This window comes from Cuculus canorus, unplaced genomic scaffold, assembly GCF_017976375.1.
Source record: "Cuculus canorus isolate bCucCan1 unplaced genomic scaffold, bCucCan1.pri scaffold_65_arrow_ctg1, whole genome shotgun sequence".
Lineage (NCBI taxonomy): Eukaryota > Metazoa > Chordata > Aves > Cuculiformes > Cuculidae > Cuculus > Cuculus canorus.
In genome coordinates, this window is record NW_026527845.1 from 379,368 (window position 1) to 405,082 (window position 25,715).

The 25,715-nt window shown below is 50.2% G+C and overlaps 2 protein-coding genes across 2 annotated transcripts; both read right to left on the reverse strand.

Annotated features, from left to right (window-relative positions):
* Window positions 1-249: 249 nt before the first annotated feature.
* On the reverse strand, window positions 250-4,349 carry LOC128850739 (olfactory receptor 14J1-like). Its single transcript, XM_054055721.1, has 3 exons — window positions 3,450-4,349; window positions 1,706-1,741; window positions 250-294 (listed from the first exon to the last, which is right to left on the reverse strand). Exons 1-3 carry the CDS (start codon window positions 4,341-4,343, stop codon window positions 250-252), a joined length of 975 nt encoding a protein of 324 aa, XP_053911696.1. The 5' UTR covers window positions 4,344-4,349.
* Window positions 4,350-12,948: 8,599 nt separating this feature from the next.
* LOC128850740 (olfactory receptor 14A16-like) lies at window positions 12,949-13,881 on the reverse strand. The gene has a single exon (XM_054055722.1). The coding sequence runs from the start codon at window positions 13,879-13,881 to the stop codon at window positions 12,949-12,951; it is 933 nt and encodes a 310-aa protein (XP_053911697.1).
* Between the last annotated feature and the right edge of the window lie 11,834 nt (window positions 13,882-25,715).

Genomic DNA, 25,715 nt, shown 5'->3' on the forward strand with positions numbered 1-25,715 from the left:
ATGTTGTGCAAAGGAGACAATCACTGCCCTCACTCCTCTGGCACCAGGATGATGCCATGGGACTCAATGAGTCTCATATTTCAGAAGGAAAGTGGAGAAACTGGAGAGGATCTGGAGGAGGTCTGCCAAGATGTAATTAAGGGCCCATAGCATGAGGTGTGAGGGCACACTTTGGCCTGCTGGGGGAGGCTCGGGGCAACCTGTTAAGTGGATCTTATGCTCATAGAAAAACTTAGGGGATAAGAGGGCTCAGGTGATCTCTAGTCCGATGCCCAGCTCCAAGCAGGGCCAGCTCTGAATTCAGACCAGGCTGCTCAGTCAATGTCAGCATCCACAGAGAGAGTTTAGACACTAACAAGGTACCGAGGCCACGATTAAAAGAAAGGAATCTGGCCTTTGACCAGCTCCATGAGCACAGCTATCTTTCAGCCACGGCTCCTGTGACTCCTGGGAACATCTCACTTCTTGTCCAGAGGAGTGCGATCCTTCTGCCAGTCTCCTGACCCATCTCCAGCCCACGGGGTGCTTTAGGCTGGAAACAGAATTCAAATGCAATGACTTGGATTCTGTCAGATTAGTTGCTCAAACAGTGGAAGTGGAGGCATCCCAGAGCTTCCAGGTTCTTGTGGAAGACTTAAGATCTCCGTGAAAGGAAGAGAAGAGAAAAGTTCTGAACGAGCTTTGCCTATAGATTGTTTCACATTTGTAGACTCTGCTGCCCATTTTCTATCACGGACAGCCTGAAGCCTTACCTGCTTTTCCTTCCTCTCTTCCCAAAACCTGACCAAGTGATTAGAATAAAGGAAGAAGAATGGTCCAAGGCACCTCTCAATCCACTGGGTCTGGCACTTGGAAGGCACCAATGTCTTTCCATTGTACAGACAAAAAGGATGAAGCTGGGAGGTGACTCTGCAAGTCTGACTCAACAAGGTCCATGGACAGCCCAGGCTGTGTCTGTGTGTCTGCAGACCCACGCACCTACAGATCAGATCAAGGTGGGGCTGAAGCTCAGGCCTGGCTTCAGTGTCTCCTGGGCCATGGACAGAGAGGTGGGTGGAGGTTCAGGAGATGCTGGTCAGGGCCTGGAAGGCCCATGGATGCTCTGAGAGTGTGACTCTGCCCCATGGGCAGAGAGAAAGGAATGAACCACAGAGAGCCTTGACCAAAAATATGGAGGGATCCCATGAAGAGGACCCACACTGGAGCAGTGGAGAAGTGTGAGGAGGAAGGAGCAGCAGAGATGTTCTTAACAGACTTTTAACTCCCTCTTCTCAATTCTCCACACTCCTCCTGGAGCCGGGGTGGGCAGAGGAATTGCGGGCAATGGAGTCATTTGTGCTGGGGAGAAAGTGTGAGGGGATGGACTGTAATATCTTGTCCTTTTTTTCTCACAATCCAAATCTTTCTTAACTGACAATAAATTAAATTGACCTTCAGCAAGTCCACATGACTTTGCCAGTGACAATCGTTGTCCCTGAACTTCCTTTGCTCTCTCTAGACCCATGAGCTTTTCTGGTTCCTTTTCTTCCTCTGTCCATTTTGTTCTGGGCAGAGAGGGAGCAGCTGGTTGGGGTCCGGCTGCTGGTCAAGGTTAACCCACCACAGGACACATCAGGGCTGCTGTGTCCAGCACGGGGCTCCCAGCACAAGGAAGACCCTGCCCAGCCTGGAGCGAGTCCTGCTGAGGCCAGAAGGATGGTTGGACCTGGAGCACATTATGGACAAGAAGAGGCTGAGAGAGCTGGGGTTTGAGATACCCTTTAGGGTAAAACAATGAGCAAATACCCAGGGCAGCTGGGGGATCCCAATCCATGGGCATTCTCAGTGTTTGATGAGCCAAGGCCATGAGCAACTGATGTGTTTGGAGCTGTGAGAGAAAGGGCTTGGCTGAGAAACCAGCAACGACAAGGGCTGTGGGACTCGGGTGCAATAAATGTCAGTAGGAAATGGGTTCCCTTTTTATTGATAATGGTAGTAGAGTTGGGTACCAGTGAATAGGGGAGGAAGACAGAAAGGTCCACACAGCTAAAGTCCCTCCTCAGGGTTGGGAGGTGCAGCCAGACATGGAAGGGGTCAGCGTGTGGGACTCATCTGGGATGATTTCCCTGGGGCAACTTCCTCAGGGTGTCCAGGGGAAAATTGCTGGTCGTGTGTGATCTATAATTGGACTGAATGTCTTGATACCATTATATATAAATTAGTATTAATTTTAGTTTTAGTACTCAGGTGTTCAAATCCAGGTTGGATGAGGCTATAGGCATGCTGATCCACTGACAAGTGTCCCTGCCCATGGAAATTGGGTTGGAACTGACTGATCTCAAAGCTCCCTTCCAGCCCAAACCATTCCATGGTTCTATGATGTGATTCTATGATTCTACCACTGGTACTAAAAGAAGCTCTGGCACCAGTGTGAGCGTTAGTGTAAATGTTACTGATAGTAATAGTTTGAGATTTTAATGCTTTTATTATATCCATTGTTTTATTTCAACATTCAGGACAACTTTTCCTTTCTGGATTCCCTTTCTCGATTAAGGTGGGTAAGGAACTCCTTCCCATCGTTTGCTCCCAGATTGCAGGGGCTGGACTGGGACCCCTTGTGCCCTCATCTCACACACAGGGTGTTCAGAGACAGAGCCCTCCCTGTGCTCACACAGTGGCTCTGTCACTGTGTCTCTGTTCTCCTGCCGCCACTCCCAGAGCTGTGGTGGTTCAGGCTGCTCTGCACTCATCTGAGATGCCCCACACCATGAGAAATGGACACAGAGACCTTGGTCCAAGGAAGCACATCCCAGTGCTGCACTCAGGCAGTTTCCAGCAGATGTTGCTCTCAAAGTGAAGTGACCTTGAGGCACTCTCTGTCCCACAGGCCTTCACAGCAACATCATGGCCATCATCCCTGTCACAGAGGTGCCCATTGCCTGTCCCTGTCTGTGATCACAGCACGGCCACAGTGCAGGAGTGGGACCAAGCTCAGAGCACTCAGACCTTCCACCAGCACAAGGGCTCAGAAGATCATGGAGGTGCCAAGAGAACAGCTCTACGAATACCAAGCGCTGGTTCTGCCTGGCACTGCTGCTGTGTTAGGACTTCCTTCCCCTCCACTCCTGGTGGTGACCCAGCAGCTCATGAGAAAGTCCTGGATTTACGATCATGGACAAATAAGTGTCTTCAGGGGCCTTTATTTACTTTAAGCAAGAACAGAGCACGGCTCCTCGTTCACACAATCTCTGAGGTACACAAGACAGGGAGACACTGACACAGTAGTGGGAGGAACAATGACATTTTTTCTGCAGACAACTTTATCAAACCAAGAAAAAATGAATCCCCAAATGAATCTAAATAAGCTAGCAAGGAAAGGCTCGTTCTGCAGTGCAGTACATTAAAGTGGAACAGAGATGAAGACGAGCAGCTATTGCTGCTTACAAAGAGCCAGACATAAGTTTCCAGACTGCATCCTTGAGCTGCTGGTTCCTCAAGCTGTAGATGAGCGGGTTTAGTGCTGGAGGAACCACTGAATACAGAAATGACACCATCAGATCCAGGGATGTGGAGGAGGTGGAGGGGGGCTTCAAGTAGGCAAAAAAGGTGGTACTGAGAAACAGGGACACCATGGCCAGGTGAGGGAGGCATGTGGAGAAGGCTTTATGCTGTCCCTGCTCAGAGGGGATCCTCAGCACGGCCCTGAAGATCTGCACGTAGGACACCACAATGAAAACAAAACAGCCAAATGCTACAAAGACACTGACCACAAGAAGCCCCACCTCCCTGAGGTAGGAGTGTGAGCAGCAGAGTTTGAGGACCTGGGGGATTTCACAGAAGAACTGATCCACAGCATTGCCCTGGCAGAGGGGCAGGGAAAATGTATTGGCTGTGTGCAGCAGAGCATAGAGAAAAACAGTGTCCCAGGCAGCTGCTGCCATGTGGACACAAGCTCTGCTGCCCAGGAGGGTCCCGTAGTGCAGGGGTTTGCAGATGGCAACGTAGCGGTCATAGGACATTATGATGAGAAGAGAATACTCTGCTGAAATCAAGAAAAAGAAAAAGAAGACCTGGACAACACATCCTGCGTAGGAGATGGCCCTGATCCCCCAGAGGGAATTTGCCATGGATTTGGGGACAGTGGTGGAGATGGATCCCAGGTCAAGGAGGGCGAGGTTGAGGAGGAAGAAGTACATGGGGGTGTGGAGGTGGTGGTCACAGGCGATGGTGGTGATGATGAGGCCATTGCCCAGGAGGGCAGCCACGTAGATGCCCAGGAAGAGCCAGAAGTGCAAGAGCTGCAGCTCCCGTGTGTCTGCGAATGCCAGGAGGAGGAAGTGGGTGATGGAGCTGCTGTTGGACATCTGCTGCCTCTGGCCATGGGGCACTGTCACAGGAGGAAAGGACAGTGACAATCAGGGGAGATTTCTCTGCAAAATCAAAGCTATTTCTCATTCCCCTCCCCCTGCTTCACACACCCTGTCTGTTTTCTCAGAGCTCTTCCTTCAGTTCCATGCCTGGAGCCCTGCTTGGTGCTGGTTGAATGTGCAGGGAGGAGCAGAGCCTTTGCCCGCTGGCCAGGAGGAGTCGTGGGGGTCATGGGGATGGTGTGGACAGGGAATACTGCTGGGGTTCAGCTTTGTCCTGGGCACCTGCTCCTGGGGGAGAAGGGCTTGGCAGCACCTGTACTGCCAGGGAGGAGGAGCTGAGAGGGCTGGGAGGGTTTGGCCTTTCACAACTTCAACCCTGGGTCTGTTCTTGGCTGTCAGAACCCCTCAGCATCTCTGCTGCGCACAGGGACAAGAGAGGGAGTCCTGTGAGGCATCGCCTGTGTCTCAGTGGAGAGGAAGAGGAGCTGCTCTGTCCCTCGCTCTTGTTCTCAGCTACCCTGGGCTTGCACCTTTCAGAGACAATCACACGTCCATATTCACCTTAAAAGCCAAAAGGATCTGCTGAAAGCAAACAAACCCACTGCCAAGCACCGAGTGTCCAACCCTTTCCTAAGGTCTCACCATTCCACTTTCAGCCCAGGACACACACAGCTCATTTCACAAACCCAACAGCATTTCCTCGGCTGTAGTGTCTCTGTGTTTAACACAGACTTTCAGGTAACACAAAGATGCGATAGGACAGGTTTGCATCCTGGAGGGCTGCTCCGTGCTTGGGAGGAAACCTCTAGGAAAGCCAAGTGTCCTAATGATGATATATCAGTACAGAAGTCTGTTAATTCCTCAGGAATGCACTGCCCACAGCCCATCAGAAATCAGTGCCTGACTCTGACACTCCCATCCCCAGAGAGCCTGGCAGCGAGAACTAGAGAACAACAGCAAGAACAGAGATAAGGCAAGAAACAGGGAAAAATAGGGTGAGGGTCTCACTGTGAGAAGCCAGGGCAGAGGCAGCCGGGCACGCAGACAGCGTTCCCCTTCCCCAGCTGTGCTCGCCCCCTCCCAGACACCAACCTTGCCGGGCAGTTGCTCTCAGCCCCTGAGCTCTGGAGAGGGCAATGGAGCTGTGGCTGCAGAGGAGGGGGTTCAGCCTTGGAGCCCAGAGCCCTGAGGGCAGAGGCTTTGCTGGGTGGGAGAGGAGGCAAGGGGGCTCGCTCAGAGGAAGGGGCTGCACTGGAGGGGATCACACAGAGCTTTGTGAATTCTCCCTCCCACAACATCTCCGTTTTAAGTTTCCTCTCATCCTCTGATCCCATTTCTAATGTCTGGAGATTTTCCTCACTGGAGGTGTTTCCCTGTCCCATGCTTTCTCCCTGTGAGTGCTCACAGACCCCACCTGAACTTCTCTGTACTCCCCCTGGCCCTACACCAACCTGCCTGTTTGCCAGGTGAAGCTGGGCACAGGTTCTTGTTCATAAGCAGAAAAGGACAGAACAGACTAAGCCTGATGGGTTCAGCAGAGGTGGTGCTGGTGTTGTCCATGGGCAGAGGAGCAGCTGGAGACACTTTAAGAGCCTCCTAACGGACCTACTGACCACTCAAGGACACAGCTCAGGTGTCTCAGTGATTTGTTCAAGCAGGAGAGACCCTTGTTCCATTTCTTGACTGAAATTCCCCAAGTGTAGGAAAGTAAAAAGGCACACTCGGGAGAGTTCCTTATCTTTAACATAATCCCTACCCCGATCTTCACTTACTAAGGTCTTCTTAAATATATCCTGGAGTGATTTGGAGCTGTGAGCAGCCCTGACTGACACAGCACCTTCTTGAAATCAGAAAGACCCTCTCCTGACAGGAGGTGCTTCTTCCACCCACACCTTCTCTCTGTCCCACCATGGGGAGCATCCTGGGCAGGCTGAGCACTGACCCTGGTTTTTGTCTCTGCTGGAGAAACAGCGAGAGCCCTCCTGACAGATCCCACAGGCTGTGGCAGCTTTCGGAGATCCCTCCAGAACCGCACCTGCATTGTCCTGCACCCAGAGACTCACCTGGAGAAGGGCTGTGAAGATCTTTCTCCAAATGAAACCTCCTCTTCCCTCCCACCCCACCCTGCCTTTCCCTCTCTCTGCCTCCCTCCTCTCCCCTTGCTGCCTGCAGGCAGTGCCCTCAGCCCTGCTGGGCTCTGCAGAGGAGCTGCTCCTGCCCAGAGATGGCTCTTTGTAGCGCTGCCCACTTGCCACCAGCTCCCTCCATGCCAGGAGCCCATCCCAGCTCAGCAGCAGAGGAGCAGCCCAAGGCAGCCCTTTCTCTGCCCCCTCTGGACTCCCTCGAGGTGTCCCTGGGGCTCCAGGGAACCTGCTGAGAAACAGACCAAAGCCATCCCTGATGTTCCCTCTCTCAGCTGGCAGAGACACTTCTGCCCTGCAGTGTCATTTCTTCTGTTAGAAAAATAGTTGACGAGGAGAATCACTTTATTTTCTCCCACAATTAGACAGGACACCAGGAAGGACACAGGGAACGGTCTCATTTCTCCAAGATGGGAGGATCTGTTCCATGGAGGCATTTCATCCTGGGTCTTTAGATCTGGGGCTGGAAAGACACTCGGGTCTCTTCTGTCTCAGCCATGTCTCTGCTCTAAGCAAAGCCTTGGCACACATGGGGTCTTGGATGCTTGCTCCCAGGTTTCCTAATGGCAGGGATGATCTTGCCTGGTGCCACAGCTGCAGGGCTTCAGCCCCAATGGGCAGCAATGCCCTCAGCCAGGGGCACAGGCAGGAGGAGCTGGAGCCGTTCCTGTGGCAGACAGAGCTGTGCCATGGTCACAGAGCTCAGCACAGCTTGTCTTTGAGGACAGCATCCTCCAAGATCAGCAAAGGTCCAGAGAGAAACTCCATCTCAACTTGAAAGGCCTTTCTTGAGTGTTTGCTACTTCAGGAACAGTTAAAGAAGAAACAAAGACCCTGTGTAGGCACTGCTGCATTTACATCACTGCTACATTTAAGTCACTGCCCCTTCGTCTTAGGGTGGGTCTCTAGAGGAGATCAACCAGAGGTGGGTGGGAATGAAGTCATGGATCACTTGAGCAAACATGATCATTCCAAGTCTGTGGGACAGGAGGGGAAGCATCCCTGGGAGCTGAATGAGCAGGACAATGTCAAAAAGGCCACTTTCTGTTATCCTCCAAAGGTCATGCTGACCCAGACCTTGTTCACTGGGATCTTATTTCTGGATGTCTGAAAGGGAAGGGGACTGGATCTCCCTTGTGCAGATTCTATGACCCAACTGTTCTATGAGGAAACCCTACTATTAACTAACCCTTCTCTGACCTGACACTTCTGTCAGCCTTCTATGAGCCAACTCTTCTAGGAACCAACCCTACTATTAACAAGCCAATGCTTATATGGTGCTTCTATGACTATTATGACACGAGACTTCTGAGTCCTCACTCTTCTATGACCTGAATCTTCCATGAAACTTTATGACCAGACTCTTCTATAAGCGATTCTTCTATGTCCCTTTTATGGTTCAACTTTTCTAAGAGCCTTCTATGACCCAACCCTTCTATAAACCTTCTATGACCCAATTCTTCTATTAACTGACTCCTATCACCACACTCTTCTATGACTCCTCTATGATCCGAATCTTCTGTGACCTCAGTCTTTTATGACCTGACACATCTAAAACATAAGCGTTCTATGTACCGAGTGTTCTATGGCCCAACTCTTCTCTGACTCTTCTGTGACCCTAATTCGATAGTACTTTTCTATGAACCAACCCTTATATGATCCAACACATCTGTTACCTGACTCTTCTATGACCCGGCTTTTCTATAACTCTTTTATGGCTCAACTCTTGTACGACTCCTCTGTGACCCAATTCTTCTATGACCCGACCCTTCTCTGAACCAAACTTCTGTGACCCAACACTTCTATTACCTGACTAAACTCTCACGCTTCTATGACTCAAGTCTTCCATTACGTGAATATTCTGATCCTTTTATGACCTGAATCTTCTAAAACCTGAGACTTCTATGACCCAACTCTGCTATGGGACTTCTATGACCCAGAAGTTCAATGAAACTTATAGAAGTGAACTCTTCTATTTCCCCTCTATGACCCAACTCTTCCATGACCTGACTCTTCTCACACCCAAGTTTTCCATCACTCTTCTATGACTCAACTCTTTTATGAGCCTACACTTCTGCCAGAGCATGGAGCTCTGTGAGAGCCTTGGCATCTCAAGTAACTCTACAGGTCTGTGTTTGGAATTACATGGAATAACTGCTCCCAGTTTGATTTGGCAATGTGAGAATGTTCATGACACCAGCATCATTGTAGCCAAAGGCAGATCTGCCTTCCCAGAGCCTGGAGGTCAGGGCTTGGCCTTTCTGCTTCATCAAGCAAAACCAGGCTTTTCTCAGCATCACAGCTGCCGGCACAGCACCTTTCCCTGCCTGCAATCATGGCCTCCAATTCTCAGCTCTAACGAGTCCCTGGAGAGGCTTTATCTGAAGCAATTCTCACTAAGACCAATTAATACTTTAAGGTACTCTGAGTTCTACTTTTGACTTCTGGAGAGCTTTTCTCAACCTCTTCTCAGCAGCTGAGGTTCATGGACTCATCAGCAAATCCACCCTGGGTCTCATCAAAATCCTGAAAGCCTTAACGAGCTCTTTGTCTGCCTGGAGATTTCTTCAGGTCTTCAAGACTTCACAGCTCCTTGGAGTCATTTCCCAGGGTGATTAAAGAGAAAGATTTCAAAGTGCACCTAAGAAAAAAATATGTATTTTAGTTTATTTCAATACTTTCCAGAATCATAGAATGGTTTGGGTTGAAGGGACCTTAAAGCCCATCCAGTTCCAACCCCCTGCCATGGGCAGGAACACCTCCCATTTGACCAGTCTGCTCAAGAACCCACCCAACCCGGCCTTGAACACTTCCAGGGAGGGGGCATGCACAGCTTCCCTGGGCAAACTGGGACACTGCCTCACCATCTTCTTTGTGAACAATTTCTTCCTAACGTCTAACCTAACTCATCCCCCTTCCAATTTAAAGCCATCCCCCTTGTCCTATCACTCCATGCCCTTGGAAGAAGTCCCTCCCCACCTTTCTTGGTGACCCCCTTCATGTACTGGAAGGCTGCTATAAGGTTTCTTCGATGCCTTCTGTTCTCCAGACTGAGGAAGTTCCAGGAGAAGATCAATATTTCTTTGGAAAATATCTTTTGAAAGGGCATAGGATTGATGGAGGTCTCTTGTGAGAGAGGACAAGCAAGTGTCCTGGTGTCCAGGTCCATCTCCTCAGGACACTCCTCAGCCGGCCAGGTCACTGCCCATGCTGCTTCATGGGAATGTTTTTTGACTTGTGAGTTGAGCTAAAAATAGTTCAATAGGTGAAAGAAGAAAGATAAAAACCAACATAATCCAAAACCAAAACCAATGCAATTGCCATCATTTGCCACCTTCCTCAAGGAGAATGACGCCCCACCAGTCTATCACCACCCGTCACCATTGATAAGAATCTCCACTTCTTTCTTCTTCTGCCACAGTTTTTATCGCTGAGCATGGCATCTATGTTATGAGATCTCCCTCTGGTCAGCCGAGGTCAGCTGTCCTTCCTGTGTCCCTCTGATGACTTCTTGCCCACCCCCAGCCACTCACTGGGAGGGAGCAAAGTGAACAACTCCTGATGTTGTGCAAAGGAGTCAATCACTGCCCTCACTCTTCTGGCACCAGGACGATGTCACAGGACACAGTGAGTCTCACATTTCAAAAGGCAAGTGGAGAAACTGGAGAGCATCTGGAGGAGGTCTGCCAGGATGGAGTTAGGGGCCTACAGTGTGACGTGTGAGGGCACACTTTGGCCTGCTGGGGAAGGCTCAGGGCAACCTGCTAAGTGGGTCTCTACATCTTATGCTCACAGAAACTCTAAGGGAATAAGAGACCTCAGGTGATCTCTAGTCCAATGCCCAGCTCCAAGCAGAGCCATCTCTGAGGTCAGACCAGGCTGCTCAGTCAGTGTCAGCATCCACAGAGAGAGTTTAGACATCAACACGGCACTGAGGCCACGATTAAAGTAAAGGATTTTGACATTTGATCGGCTCCATGAACACAGCAATTGGTCAGCCACGCCTCCTGTGACTCCTCGGAATATCCAGCTTTTTGTCCAGAGGAGTGGGATACTTCTGCCGATCACCTGGCCCATCTCCAGCCCATGGGGTGCTTCAGACTGGAAACAGAATTCAAACAATTTGATATGGGTTCTGTCAGATTAATATGAAAAAAGAGATGGAGGTGGCGGCATGTCAGATCTTCCAGGTTCCTGTGGAAGACTGAAGGCCTCTGAGAAAGGAGCAGAAGAGAATAGTTTTGGACAAGCATTGCCTTCAGATCATTTCACATTTGATGGCTCTGCTCCCCAATTTTAGTCATTGGCACCCTGAAACCTCACTTGATTTTCCTTCCTCTCATCCCCAAACTTGACCAAGTGATGGGAAGGACAGCAGAAAGGCCCCAGGCCTTGGGAGTCTCCTGGTGTCTGGCACTGCAGACCCATGGTGTCATTCCATTGAAGCTGGGGCTGGAACACAGGCCTGTCTTCAGTGTCTCCTGGGCCATGGACAGAGAGGTGGGTGGAGGCCCCAGGAGATGCTGCTCAGGGCCATGAAGGCCTGTGGATGCTCTCAGGACCCTGACACTGCCTCATGAGGAGAGAAAAAGGAATGAACCACACAAAGCCTTGACCTCTAATGTGATGGGATCCCATGGAGAGGAGCCACGCTGGAGCAGGGGAGAAGTGAGAGAAGGAAGGAGCAGGAGAGATGTTCTTCACTGACTGTTAACCCCCTCTTCTCCACCCTCCATGGGGAATGGGCTTTAATATTTTGTCCTTATTTCCCATAATCCAAAACTTTCTTAACTGGAAATAAATGAAATTGATTTTCAGGATGTCCACACGTCTGTGCCAGTGACAGTCATTGGTTCCTGAATCTCCTTTGCTTTCTCTTGACCCCTGAGCTTTACTGGTTTGCTTTCTCCCTTTGTCCCATTGTTTTGAGGCAGGGAGGGAGCAGCTGGGTGGGGTTCGGCTGCCGGTCAGGGTTAACCCATCACAGGACACATCAGGGCTGCTGTGTCCAGCACAGGGTTCCCAACACAAGGAAGATCCTGTCCAGCCTGGAGCAAGTCCTGCCGAGGCCAGAAGGATGGTTGGACCTGGAGCACATTATGGACAAGGAAATGCTGAGAGAGCTGGGGTCTGAGAAACCTTTCAGGGTAAAACAGTGCATAAGGACCCAGGGCAGCTGGGGGATCCCAATCCATGGACTTTCTCAATGTTTGTTGAGCCAAGGCCATGAGCACCAATGTGTTTGGAGCTGTGCAAGAAAGGGCTTGGCTGAGACACCAGCTATGGCAAGAGATGTGGGACTGGTGTGCAATAAATGTCAGTAGAAAATGGGTTTCCTGTTTATTAATAATGGTGTTGGAGTTGGGTGTCATTGAGCAGAGAAGGAGGACAGATATGACCATGTAGCAAAAGTCCCTCTTCAGGGCTGGGAGGTGCAGCCAGCCATGGAAATGTCCAGTGTGTGGGACTCATCTGGGACGATTTCCCTGGTTCAGCTTCCCCAGGGTGTTCAGGGGATAGTTGCTGGTGGTGTGCGATCTATAATCGGTCCGAATGCCTTGATACCATTAAATATAAATTATCATTAGCTTTGGTATTACTGCTGAGGAATTCAGGACCATGTTGGACAAGGCGATAACTATCTGATCCAGTCGAAGATGTCCCTCCCCAGGCCGGGTGTGTTGGAACTCGATGATCCTGAGGTTCCTTCCACCCCAAACCATTCCAGGATTCTATGATGTGATTCTATGCTGCTATCACTACTACTGTTACTAAAAGCAGCCCTGGCACCAGCATGAGTGTTAGTGTTACTGACAGTAAGAATGTGAGGTTTTAATGTTTTTATTAAATCCATCTTCTTATTTCAGCCTTCAGCACTTCCTTTCCCCATTCCCCTTCCGGATTAATGTCATAGAAGGAACCACTTCCCATTATTTGCTGCCAGACTTCAGGGACAGAACGAGGACACCTTGTGACCCATCTCACACACAGGGACAGGACATTGCCTGTTGCTGCCTGTGATCACAGCACGGCCACAGCACAGGAGTGGGACCAAGCTCAGAGCACTCACACCTTCCACCAGCACAAGGACCTGGAAGATCATGGAGGTGCCAAGGGGGCAGCTCTAGAAAGACTAACTGCAGGTGCTCCATGACATGCTGCTGTGCTGGGACTCTTTTCCCTCAACCTCTAAAAGGGACCCAAGAGCTCGAGAGAAAGTCTTGGAGGAAGGATCACGGACAAACAAGTGTCTGCGGGAGCCTTTATTTTCTTTAATCAAGAACAGAGTAAGGGTCATTGTTTACCCTCACTGACACAGCAGTGAGGGGAACAATTTCTTTGTGGACAATGTCATCATAACAAAGAAGAATCCAAACCCAAACCAAATCAGCTACCAAAGATAGGGGTTTTTTTCAATGTGTTTCATTGTGAGTGATAGGCAGAAGAAGATGGGGAGATCAATGATGCTTAAAAAGTACAGTCATGAGTTTCCACACTGCATCCTTGAGCTGCTGGTTCCTCAAGCTGTAGATGAGGGGGTTCACTGCTGGAGGCACCACTGAGTACAGAACTGCCACCACCAGATCCAGGGATGGGGAGGAGGTGGAGGGGGGCTTCAGGTAGGCAATCATGCCGGTGCTGACAAACATGGAGACAACAGCCAAGTGCGGGAGGCACGTAGAAAAGGCTCTGTGCTGTCCCTGCTCTGAGGGGATCCTCAGCACAGCCCTGAAGATCTGCACATAGGACACCACAATGAAAACAAAACAACCCAATGCTACAAAGAAACTAACTACAAGAAGCCCAACCTCTCTGAAGTAGGAGTGTGAGCAGGAGAACTTGAGGATCTGGGGAACTTCACAGAAGAACTGTTCCACAGCATTGCCCTGGCAGAGGGGCAGGGAAAACGTATTGGCTGTGTTCAGCAATGCGTGGAGAAACCCAGCGCCCCAGGCAGCTGCTGCCATGTGGACACAAGCTCTGCTGCCCAGGAGGGTCCCATAGTCCAAGGGTTTGCAGATGGCAACGTAACGGTCATAAGCCATGACCGTGAGAAGAGAATATTCTGCACCAAAGAAGAAGAATAGAAAGAAGATCTGGGCAGCACATCCCACATAAGAGATGGCCGTGGTGTTCCATAGAGAATTGGCCATGGCTTTGGGGACAGTAGTGGAGATAGATCCCAGGTCCAGGAGGGAGAGGTTGAGGAGGAAGAAGTACATGGGGGTGTGGAGATGGTGGTCGCAGGCGATGGCGGTGATGATGAGGCCATTGCCCAGGAGGGTAGACAGGTAGATGCCCAGGAAGAGCCAGAAGTGCAAGAGCTGCAGCTGCCGTGTGTCTGTGAATGCCAGGAGGAGGAACTGGGTGTTGGAGCTGCTGTTGGACATCTGCTGCATCTGGATATGGGGCAAAGTCACAGGAGGAAAGGACAGTGAAAGTTAGGGGAGACTTCTCTGGGTAAAATCTAAGCAATTTCTCATTCCCCCTCCTCCTGCTGCACATCCTCTGTGACTTTTCTTGCAGCTCTTCCTTCAGCTCCATGCCTGGAACCCTGCTTGATGCTGCGTTAATGTGCTGGGAGGAGCAGGGCCTCTGCCCGCTGGCTGCAAGGTGTCAGCCCTGCTCTGCAGCAGGGGCTCATGGGGACAGTGGGGACAGGGGACACTGCTGGGGTTCAGCTTTGTCCTGTGGAACTGCTCCTGGGGCAGAAGGGCCTGTCAGCATCTGCACTGCCAGGGACAGGGAACTGAGAGGGCAGAAGTAAAGCTGAGAGGTTTGGGGGTTTTATAGCTTTTTCTCCCACCCTGTGCATTGTTCTTTGCTGTCAGAAACCCTCAGCATTTCTGCTGTACTCCAGAAGAACAGAAGGAGTCCTGTGAGGTGAAAGCATTGTCTGTGGCTCAGTGCAGAGGGAGGGGAGCTGCTCTCTCCCTTGCTTTTGCTCCCAGCTGCCCTGGGCTTGCACCTTTCTGAGATGGAGGGTTTCACACTCCCATGTTACACTGAAAATCCACCAGGTCCTGCTGAGAGCAGAGGGATCCACCTCACACCACTCAATGTCTCACCCTTTCCAAAGGTCTCAGCACCCCACTGTCAGCCCAGGACACACATGACTCATTTCACAAACTCAGCAGCATTTTCTCTCTCGTTGCATCTCTGCGTCTCTCCATGGGGCTTTTAGGTAACACAAAGATGTGATTGGACAGGTTTTCAGACTGGAGGGAAGGTCACAGCTTGGAAGGAAACCTCAAGGAGAGCCAAGAGTCCTCTTTATGGCATTTGATGAAGGGAGATTCAGATGCTTCAGCTGAAACTCCTATCCCAAGAGAGCCTGGCAGCAAGAACAGCAAGCTCCATTTCTACTCCTGCTTTTCTCGCTCCTCCTCCCAACCCGCTCCCCACAATGATTTGGAAAAGGAAAGAGCAAACCTGCTCTCAGGCAAGCTCCTTACCTTTAGAAAAATCACTGCATTGGTCTTCTCCTTGAGACACCCCTTTGGAAATATCCCAGGGGCGATCCAGAGCTGTGATCACCACCGTGATCAACTGCCCTGACGCGCTGAGTGCTGACCCTGGAAGGTGCAGTGTCTCTGCCCCAGTACACTGGGACACAGGGATTCTGTTTGGAAGAACAGCCCTGGGCACCCACAGGTGCAGATCCACCTTTACATCCCCACAGCCATCAGGAGCAGGCAGCCGTTGTGTTCTGTCCCTCTGATGGCTGAGTGCAAAATCCCTGATCTGCAGCACATCCTCCTCCTCTGCTCTGGAGAAACTGAGAGCATTGTAAATAGAGATGCCATGAGCTGTGGGATGTGCCAGCTTCAAGAGATCCATCCAGGAAGAGCGCCTGCATTGTCCTGCACCCAGAGACTTACTCTGTAAAGGAGTTTGAGGATTCCTCCCTCAGGGAGCTCTCAGCATCCTCTCACACCACCCTGCCTTTCCCTCTCTCTGCCTCCCTCCTCTCCCCTTGCTGCCTGCAGGCAGTGCCCTCAGCCCTGCTGGGCTCTGCAGAGGAGCTGCTCCTGCGCAGAGATGGCTCTTTGTAGCGCTGCCCATTTGCCACCAGCTCCCTCCATGCCAGGAGCCCATCCCAGCTCAGCAGCAGAGGAGCAGCCCAAGGCAGCCCTTTCTCTGTCCCCTCTGGGCTCCCTCGAGGTGTCCCTGGGGCTCCAGGGGAACCTGCTGAGAGACACACTGGAGCCATCCCTGATGTTCCCTCCCTCAGCTGGGAGAGACACTTCTGTCCTGCAATGTCATTGCATTACTTGTGTAGAAGAATCACCGGGAAGGGAGGGAGAGGGGGCTGTGCCACCAGGAAGGTGACAGGGAATGATCTCATTTCCCCAAGCTGTCAGAATGGAAAGGGAAAGGGACATGATGAAAAGGGAGGCTCATTAAGTGTTTTTGTATTTTAATGAGACCCAGGGTAGATTTGCTGATGAGTCCTTGAACCTCAGCTGCTGAGAGGAGATAGAGAAAAGCTCTCAAGAAGTCAATAGCAGAACTCAGAGTACCTTAAAGTATTAATTGGTTACAGTGAGAATTATTACTAACAAAGCCTCCCCAGGGACTCGTTAGAGCCGAGAATTGGAGGCCATGATTGCAGGCAGGGAAAGGGGCTGTGCAGGCAGCTGTGATGCTGAGAAAAGCCTGGGTTTGCTTGGTGAAGCAGAAAGGCCAAGCCCTGACCCCCAGGCCCTGGGCAGGCAGATCTGGCTTTGTCTCCAATGACAGTGGTGGCATGAACATTCTCAAATTGCCGAATCAAACTGGGAGCAGTTATTCCATGTAATTCCAAACAGAAGCCTGTAGAGTTACCTGAGATGCCAAGGCTCTCACACAGCTCCATGGAGTTGTAGAAGAGTTGGGTCATAGAAGGGCAGGGTCATAAAAGTCCTGGGTAATAGAAGAGTCACAGAAAACTTTAGTGTGAGAAGTCAGGTCAGAGAGTCCCATCCTGGAAGAGTGATAGAGGAGTTACATATTAGACGATTCATAGAAGTGTTTGGTCACAGAATTCTCATAGCAATTTTGGGTAATAGAAGTCTGAGGTCCTGGAGGATTCAGGTTACAAAAGGGCCTTAGGAAGAGTCAAGTCATAGTAGAGTGAGGATTTTGTTGAATTTCAGAAGGGTTTGGTCAGGGAATGGTCATAGAAGTGCCAGTTCAGTGATGGGTCGGGTCATAGATGAGTCATAGAAGAATCACAAAACAATCAGGTCCTGAAGGATCATAGAACAAGTGGGCCAAAGTGTTATAAAGGAGTCAGGGCATGGAAAAGTCAGGTAATATATGTGTCCGGTCATATAATGGTTGGTCATAGAAGAGTTTGGTCATAGAATATTTAGATCAGAGAGGAGCTGGGTCATAGAAAGCCATAGAAGGCTTGGTTCAATGAAGGCTTGGGTTTTAGAAGAGTTGGGTCATAGAAATGTCACATCATAGAAGTCCTGGGTCATAGAAGGGTTGCATCAAGTCACAGAAGATTTTGGCCATGGAAGAGGCATCTCATATGTGTCGGGTCATAGAGGACTCACAGAAGAGTCAGATCATAGAGGATCTAGTCATAGAAGGGTCAGTTAATAGCAGCGTTTTGTTCATAGACCAGTTGGGTCATGGAAGGGTTAGGTCCCAGAAGAGCTGGATCTCAGAAGAGTCTGGTCATAGCTTTGTCTGATCGTTGAAGTGCTGCATCCATGTAGAGTCAGAGAACAGTCAGGCCAAAGGTCAGAGAAAGGTTAGGGCATAGAAGGCTGGAGCCCTAGAAGGGCCTGGTCATATAAGAGATGGCTCATGGAAGAGTCAATTCACACAGCAGTAACAGAAGAGTGCAGTCATAGAAAGTTCACATAAGAGTTGGGTAATAGTTTATTCACACCATAGAGGAGTCAAGGCACAGAAGTCAGGTCATAAAAAGCCATAGGAGGATCAGAGAAGTGTTGGGTCATAGAAGGCTTGGTTCACAGAAGGCTCAGGTTTTAGAAGAGTTGGGTCATAGGAGACCCAGATCACAGAGGATTTGGGTTGTAGAGGAGTTGTAGAAGGGTGGGGTGATAGAAGAGGCAGGTCATAGAGGAGTTCAGTCATAGAAGGTTTGTACAAGTGTCAGGTCATAGAAGGGTCATAGAAGAGTTGTTTACAGAAGAGTTCAGTCATAGAAGGTTTCTAGAAGATTCAGGTGATGTAAGGGTCATAGAAGAGTTGGGTCACAAAAGAGTCACAGAAGGATCATGTAAACATCAAGTCACACAAGAGGTCACCTGGTCACAGATGGGTCGGATCAGAGAAGAGGTGGCTCATATAAGAGTTTGGTCATGGGGAGTCACAGAAGAGTCAGGTCACAGAACAGCTGGGTCATAGAAGAGTCGGGTCACAGAAATATTGGGTCATGGAATCATAGAATAGTTGGGGTTGGAAGGGACCTGAAAGATCATCTAGCTCTAATCCCCCTGCCATGGGCAGAAACATCCCAATAAATCAGGCTACCCAAGGCCAAATCCAACCTGGCCTTGAACACCTCCAGGGATGGGGTATCCACAACTTCCCTTGGCAACCTATTCCAGTGTCTCACCACTCTCATGGTGAAGAAATTCTTCCTAATGTCTAGTCTAAATCTGCACCTCTCTGATTTATGCCCGTTCCTCCTCGTCCTATCACCACAAGCCTTTGTGAATAGTCCCTCTCCAGCTTTCCTGTAGGCTCCCTTCAGGTACTGGAAGGTCGCTATAAGATCTCCTCTGAGCCTTCTTTTCTCCAGGCTGGACAACCCCAACTCTCTCAGCCTGTCCTCGTAGGGAAGGTGATCCAGCCCTCCAGTCATCTTTGTAGCCTCCTCTGGACCTGTTCCAACAGCTCCATATGTTTCTTCTGTTGAGAGTTCCAGAACTGGACACAGGATTCCAGATGAGGTCTCCCAAGAGAGGAATAGAGGGGCTGAATCACCTCCCTTGACCTGCTGGCCACACTTCATTTGATGCAGTCCAGGATACGGTTGGTCTTCTGGGCTGTGAGCACACATTGCTGACTCATGTTGAGCTTCTCATCAACCAGCACACCCATGTCTTTCTCTCCATGGCTGCTCTCAATCATGTCATCTTGTACTGAAAATGAGGATTGCCCTGATCTACGTGCGGGACCTTCCACTTGGCCTTGTTGAACCTCATGATGTTCTCAGAGCCCCACTTCTCCAGCCTGTCTATGTCCCTCTGGATGACATCCTGTCCTTCTGGTGTGACAACTACACCACTCAGCTTGGTGTCATTTGCAAACTTGCTGAAGGTACACTCAATCTCACTGTCAATATCATTGACAAAGATATTGAACAGCACTGGTCCCAGTACAGATCCATGAGGGACACCAGTTGTCATGGATCTCCATCTGGAGATTGACCTCTACTCTTTGAATATGACCATCCTACCACTTTCTTATCCACCGTACTGTCCACCCATCAAATCCATATTGGTCCAATATATCTCTCCTCCGCTTGGCTGGTGGAGGAGCTTGCCACACTCCACAACCAGCAGGCCCTGTGATTCCCGCGTGCTGCCGCCCCTGTGCTCTGACCGGGACGACCTTTCCCACCTCGGGCCAGGAGGTTGGTCCACATCCCCTGTCCTTGGGAGAGGCAAAGGGGACAGCGGCCCTTCGTGGTTCCCTGGGGTGCAGACACCAGCCGGCACCCGGTACCGAGCAGAGACGGGAAACAGGTTAGTGCGGCGTGGGGACGCGGCAGTTTCCCCTCCACGTTGACTGAGACAAAAGAAAGCGGTGGAGCCGGCGGCAGTTAACGCGGGCCAGCAGCAAGCGCGAAGACATGCGGACCCCCTTCTCCTCCTCCCCACACCCCCCAGCCCTATCGGGATGGCGCTTCTTGGGTACGTGCCCAAGGGGATCTCCTCAAGGCAGCGCCTGATGGTTTAAGCTGTCTTCCAAAATTTATTTCAAGAGCATTTCCCCCAAAGTGTCGGAGTGATATAAACACCCACGTACAAATAACAGTATGGCTGTGCAGAACCGGAGCACACAGCAGTGCATTTGTACAACCAGGCCTCCCTCAAGAGAGCAGAACCAGCAGAGCAGGGTCTAGTCTGTGCCTGCGTGCACTGGAAACTCCAAGAAAACTGGCCCAGGCAATCATCCTGGAGTAGCCCCTCACAACCACCATTCCCAGCTATGGCCTCTCATCCCAGACTGGAGAGTCCATGTCAGTTCCATGGAGAGTCCCTCTATGGTAGGACACCAAATGAGAAGGTCATAGTACACGCTTCCGTTGTACAGATGAGATGTGCATGTGTACCTCATGTATGTGAGATGAGATGAACCTGAGGGAGTGGAAACAGCAATTTCTTTGGGTTCTATGAAGGTCTGTGGCACAGATATTGCCTTGAGGTCACTTCACATTGGAACTAACGTCCCATGGGAAACATCCTGAACATATCACTGGGAAGTGCTTCCATGAACTGAGTTCCCTGTGCTCATTCCTTGTGACATCGGGCATCTCAGACAAAGGTAGAGCAGGGTGACACACTGCACGGCTGTGGTGCCTCCCTCCTTCTGGGAGCGGCCACAGGAGGCCAGAGACACTGTGAGTCCTGCAGGGCACTGCCTGTGTCTGAAAAGGAAAGACTCTGTCTCTGAGCGTCTCTGGGTGCACAAGGGTTCTATGAGTTCAGTTCACATGTGGACTTCTGACAACCCTGACATTTCTGTGTGTGACACCAGGAACAACCCCCACTGGCCCAGGGAAATCCATCTCAGCTCCCATGGACGAGCTCTGAGCGTTCCAGTCTGCTGCATCACCCTTGCCTGTGACTCTTTAATGTGCTCTCAAAGGTGCCAGAGCAATCAGAGAAGTCCTGGGTTTCTTGGAGAAGGCAGATGTCAAACCTATCTTCAGGAAAAGTGGTAATGAGAATTGGAGAATTACAGGCAGGGCAGGCTGCCCCTGACCCTGGAAGGGGGATGGCCCACGTCATATCCTGCAACCATTTCCAGGCCCTGGAAGGACAAGAAAGGCGTTGCTGAACTAAAATGGGCAGGGAAAGGAGGACATGTTGTGCACATGGAATTTTGCAAGGGCTTAGACATGGACTCCTGTGGTGTCCTTACAGCCAGGGTGGGGCTGTCTGGGCTGAAGGAGTGGACGCTGGGTGGGAAGTGGCTCAAATGTCATCAGTGGTACAAAGTCTTCCATGCAGCCAGTTACTGGTGGCAACCCTCAGTGAGCAGAACTTGGGCCAATACTTTTGAACATCTTCATTACCCCCTCTGTGATGTGATGGAGTGTCCTTTCAGCTCCTTTGTGGATGATGCAAAGCTGGGTGGAGGTCTTGAACAACCTCATCTAGTCCACCCTGCCTTGAGCAGGGCAGTGAGACGAAATGATTTTGAGGGCTCTCTTTAAACCTGAATTCTTCTGTGATTGAATGCAGTGTCATTGCTCCTCTTAGAAAAATAGCTGGGCATAAGAATCACTTTTTATTGCCCCATCACTAAAAAGGACCTTAGGCAGGTGACAGGGAATGATCTCATTTCTCCAAGCTGGGAGGATCTGTTCCATTGAGTGAATTCAGGCATTTTATACTGGATCTTCAGACCTGGGGCTGGGAAGACACTCAGCTCTCTTTATCCCAGCCACATCTTCTGCTCTAAGCAAAGCCTTTGCACACACAGGGTCTTTGACAATTGCTACCAGGTTTCCTGATGGCAGGGATGAGCTTGCCTGGTGCCACAGCTGCAGGGCTTCAGCCCCAAAGGGCAGCAATGCCCTCAGCCAGGGGCACAGGCAGGAGAAGCTGGAGCCATTCCTGTGGCAGACAGAGCTGTGACACGGTCACAGAGCTCACGACAGATGGTCTTCAAGGACAGCATCCTCCAGTCTAGGCAAGGGTCCAGACCTTGAGTCAGTCTCAACTAGAAAGACCATTCAAGGGCCTCGTGTTGAGGGTTTGCTGCTTCAGGAATAGTTAAAGAAGAAACTGCATGTTATGTCCTTTTCAGAAATCGTCAATGGATGAGCAGGGGAACTAAAGGTTGAGTTGCAGGCCTTGTCCCCTCAGATCCCATTTGTGGATGTCAGAAAGAGAAGGGGACTGGATTTTGCTTGGTCACATTGTGTCACATCATCCTTCTATGACCCTCAGATGTCCAGGGTTGCACACATGCTACATTGACTGGCTCAGCTTGTGTCTACTCTCTGCTAGCAGGTGCGGGTAACCTGTTGAATCCCATTTGTGATGGGGATCAGGGATTGCAATTCCTCCCCATGAACAAGGAATTCCCAGTCAGTGCGGGTCAAAAGCTCGTGTTGATTAAGTCCCTGCCCTTTGTACACACCACCCGTCGCTACTACCGATTGGATGATTTAGTGAGATCCTCAAATCAGCCCCAGTGAGGTCGGCCACGTCCCTGCTGGATTGTTGAGAAGACGGTCAGACCTGACTATCTAGAGGAATTAAAAGTCGTAACGAGGTTTCCGTAGGTGAACATGCAGAAGGATCATTACTGGGGACCATTGGGCGGGTGTGCTCGTGCCAGATTGCACCACTGACCGGCTGCTTCATCCACCCCAGGCCACGTGCAGAAGGGGTCCCCGGGGGGGGCCTGGATGCGGCACAGGCTCTTCTCCTGTCGCAGAGGAAGAGGGTTCTCCCAGCCCACGCTGGAGCATGGCCCGTCCTGGCTTTGGTCCATTGCCAGGCAACCCCCTGCCAAAAGTCAGGTCGTGCAGCCAGCCAGGGAGCCTCACTGCCAGTGGATGGTTTCCGTGCACGTACCTGAGTTCACACCCGAGCACCATCCCACCACTTCTGAAAGGGCTGGGAGTGTAGGAAGGAGGGGAAGGGGGTCCGCCCATATTTCTGCTTGCTGATGGCCCACACTAACCGCCACTGGCTCCGCCACTTTCTTTTCTCTCCGATCGATGTGGATGGGCAAACACCGCATCCCTGTGCCCGCCACATGTACCCACTTCCCGCCTCTGCTCGGCGCCCAGCGCCGGCGGACGTCCACCCCCCCCAGGAACCGCAGAGGGCCGCTGTCCCCTTCACCTCACACAAGGGTAGGGGACACAGACCATCCCCCCCCAACTGAGGTGGGAAATGTCATCCTAGTTAGAGCACCGGTGTGGCAGTCTGCGGGAATCACGGGGGCTACCGGTTGCGGAGTGCAGCGAGCTCCTACACTGGCCAAGTGGAAAAGAGATATATTCGACAGATACGGATTTGATGGGTTGAGAATAGGGTAGATAAGAAACTGGTTGGATGGTTGTATTCAAAGAGTAGTGATCAATGGCTCAAAGTCCAGATGGAGATACGTGACAAGTGGTGTCTCTCAGGGGTCTGTCCTGGGACCAGTGCTGTTCAATATCTTTACCAATGATATTGACAGAGAGATAGAGTGCACCCTCAACATGTTTGCAGATGACATCAAGCTGAGTGTTGTAGTTACCACACCAGAAGGATGGGATGTCATCCAGAAGGACCTGGACAGGCTGGAGAAGTGGGGCTCTGAGAACCTCATGAGGTTCAACAAGGCCAAGTGGAAGGTCCTGCATATAGGTCAGGGCAATCCCCATTTTCAACACATGATGAGGGATGATGTGATTGAGAGCTGCCCTGCAGAGAAAGACTTGGGAGTGCTGGTCGATGAGAAGATCAACAAGAAACAGCAATATACACTTGCATCCCAGAAGTCTAACCGCATCCCAGAAGTCTCACCACATCCTGGGCTGCATCAAATCAAAAAAATCAATCTGCCATTGGTGCCCAGGCCCACTGTGTCTTCCAATTTATACCATTTCTAATTTGGGGTAATTTTGGGATTAGTCTGGAGGCAAAGGTCACACTGCGGAGTCGCTTGTCTCACGATGTATAAATTTCTAGCTGAAATCTCTTTAATTAGGTGTTTATATAGAGCTGCTGCACGCCCCCCTCCATGTATCTTCATGTGTTCCTCCATCATCAAAGACCACGTTAAATATGAGGGTATGATTAGTTTCCCTTGTAGAGTGAGGGCCCACCCCTCTTTATTAGATGACCCTTCCAAGTCTGTGATAAGTTTCTGATTATCTGATCTTCCTTGGTATATTCTGGCTTACCTTCTAGGGAGATTCCCTCATCAGGGATCAAAGCCCCTTCTCTTTTTACCTCACCTTTGGCTGCCAGTTTTGCCTCTCTCTCTGCCAGCTCATTTCCTCTCTCCAATTCCAAATTCACTTTCTGGTGTGCCTTGATGTGCATGCTTGTAGCTTTCTCAGGGAGCTGGACTGCTTCCAGCAGTCTCAGGATCCCTCTGCATGCTTGATGGTTTTGCCCTGGCATGTCTTTTATTGCTTAAGACGTAGCTGCTTCCATCGGTGAACCAGCTCTCCACGTCTACCATGGGACTGTCTTTCTGGTCCAAACTGCTCGAGTATTTGGCCTCAATGGTCTCTAAGCAGTCCTGGTGCACTGGTTCTCCTGTATTTCCAATGTGGAAGTCCTAAGGCCGAGGCCGACCTCAGGGCTTTCTTCGGCTGTTCAAAGGCTTGCAGAGCCTCTGTTCTCCATTGAAGGTATTTCTGTTCGGCAGTGGTTAGTGCATACCGAGGGTTAAAAAGCAGTCCACACTTATAGATCCATAGCCGACACCACCCAGTCATCCCCATGAAAGTTTGGAACTCTTTCACTGTTTATAGTCTCAGAGTTTGATCTATTGCCTCTTTTCAGGCCTGTCCAATAGTTCTTCATCCAGCACTGATTTCGTAGCCCAAATAGATCACCTCATGTTGCATTATTTGGGCCTTCCTTTAGATACTCGGTGTCCCTGGAGCACCAAAAAACTCACCATCCAGGTCATGCAAGCGTTGTCTTGGTGGCAATCAGGGTATCATCTCCATACTGCAACAGTCTCCCTTCCTCAGGTGGGGCTTCCCCAGCCTCAAGATCCTTTGCAAGTTGATTACTAAATATTGGGTGAGCTGAGTCCTGTGCCCACTTTCAGGGTTTTCCCATTCAAATACAAATATTTTCTGGCTGGCTTCACGGAGAGTGAGGCAAAAGTAGGCATCCTTCAGGTCTAAAACAGTAAGCCATATTAGTTCAGGCATTAATACAGGTAACAGGTTATATGGATTTGCCACCACAGGGTAAAGGGTTTTGGTTATTTTATTTACAGCCTGTAAGCCCAGGCACATCGGTGACCGATACCTCGGGGTATACCTGGTTGTGACTTCTTCGCTGATTTTTCCTTCTGCAGGAACACTGGCTAGAGATAAGCTCATTATTTGTATACACTGCTTGTCATTTACCTCCAGAGTAATCTCTCCCTTTTCAAATTTAATTATTGCACCCAATTGTTCTAATGATCTCTCCCCAAAAAATGCTTTCAGGGAGTTGGGCATATACAAGATGCTGTGGATGCCCCATTGTTGTCCCAGTTTATATCTTAGAGGTTCACAAAAATATGCCTTTTTACTTTGGCCATTTGCCCCTTTTACCATGATGTAGTCATTTCCTAGGGACATCAGAGCTTGGTTCAACACCAAATACGTTGCCTCTGTGTCAACTGAAATTCTACATTCTTCTCTTTCCCTGTCTTCATTTGAACTAGTGGATCCGCTAGGGTGGATTCCCCAGGTCCCTGTCAGTCTTCCTTCACACGAGCCACTATTCCTCTTTCAGACTGGCCCAAACCCAAAAGACCAGTTGTTGTATTCCTCCTCCTGACCCAGGATCCAGCGGTGTGTTGCACATTATATCCCTCAGTCAATTTAGGAATTCGGATGGTGACTCAGAAGGACCCTGTTTAATTGTTTGGGAATGGCTCTTTACATTCCCTTTGAGATTCACTCCTGATATGTAGAAACATTTTATTTTAATGAAGGCCATGATGCCCTTGAAGGACTATAAACGGTGCAGTGAGAGGAAACAACCGACAGCAGCAGTAGGCTATGGCTCTATGCCCAGAAGCTGAGAGGGAGGTGTAAGTTAGAAAAGTAGAAATCATGATAACTGAGGGGAAAAGCATGTAAAATATGCAAAGCTAATTAACCAAGTAAGCATTTGATCTAGGCACGTGGACAGTAGCAACTAACCAATAGTAGTATAAAATTATACATGGGAATAGCTGTTTGCAACCATTCAAATGATGCCATGTTTTAGATGCAACATAACATTGTTCATATAAGGAGGTTGCTAAGAGCAAAAAAGGTCTTCGATCCAAGATATTGGAGTCC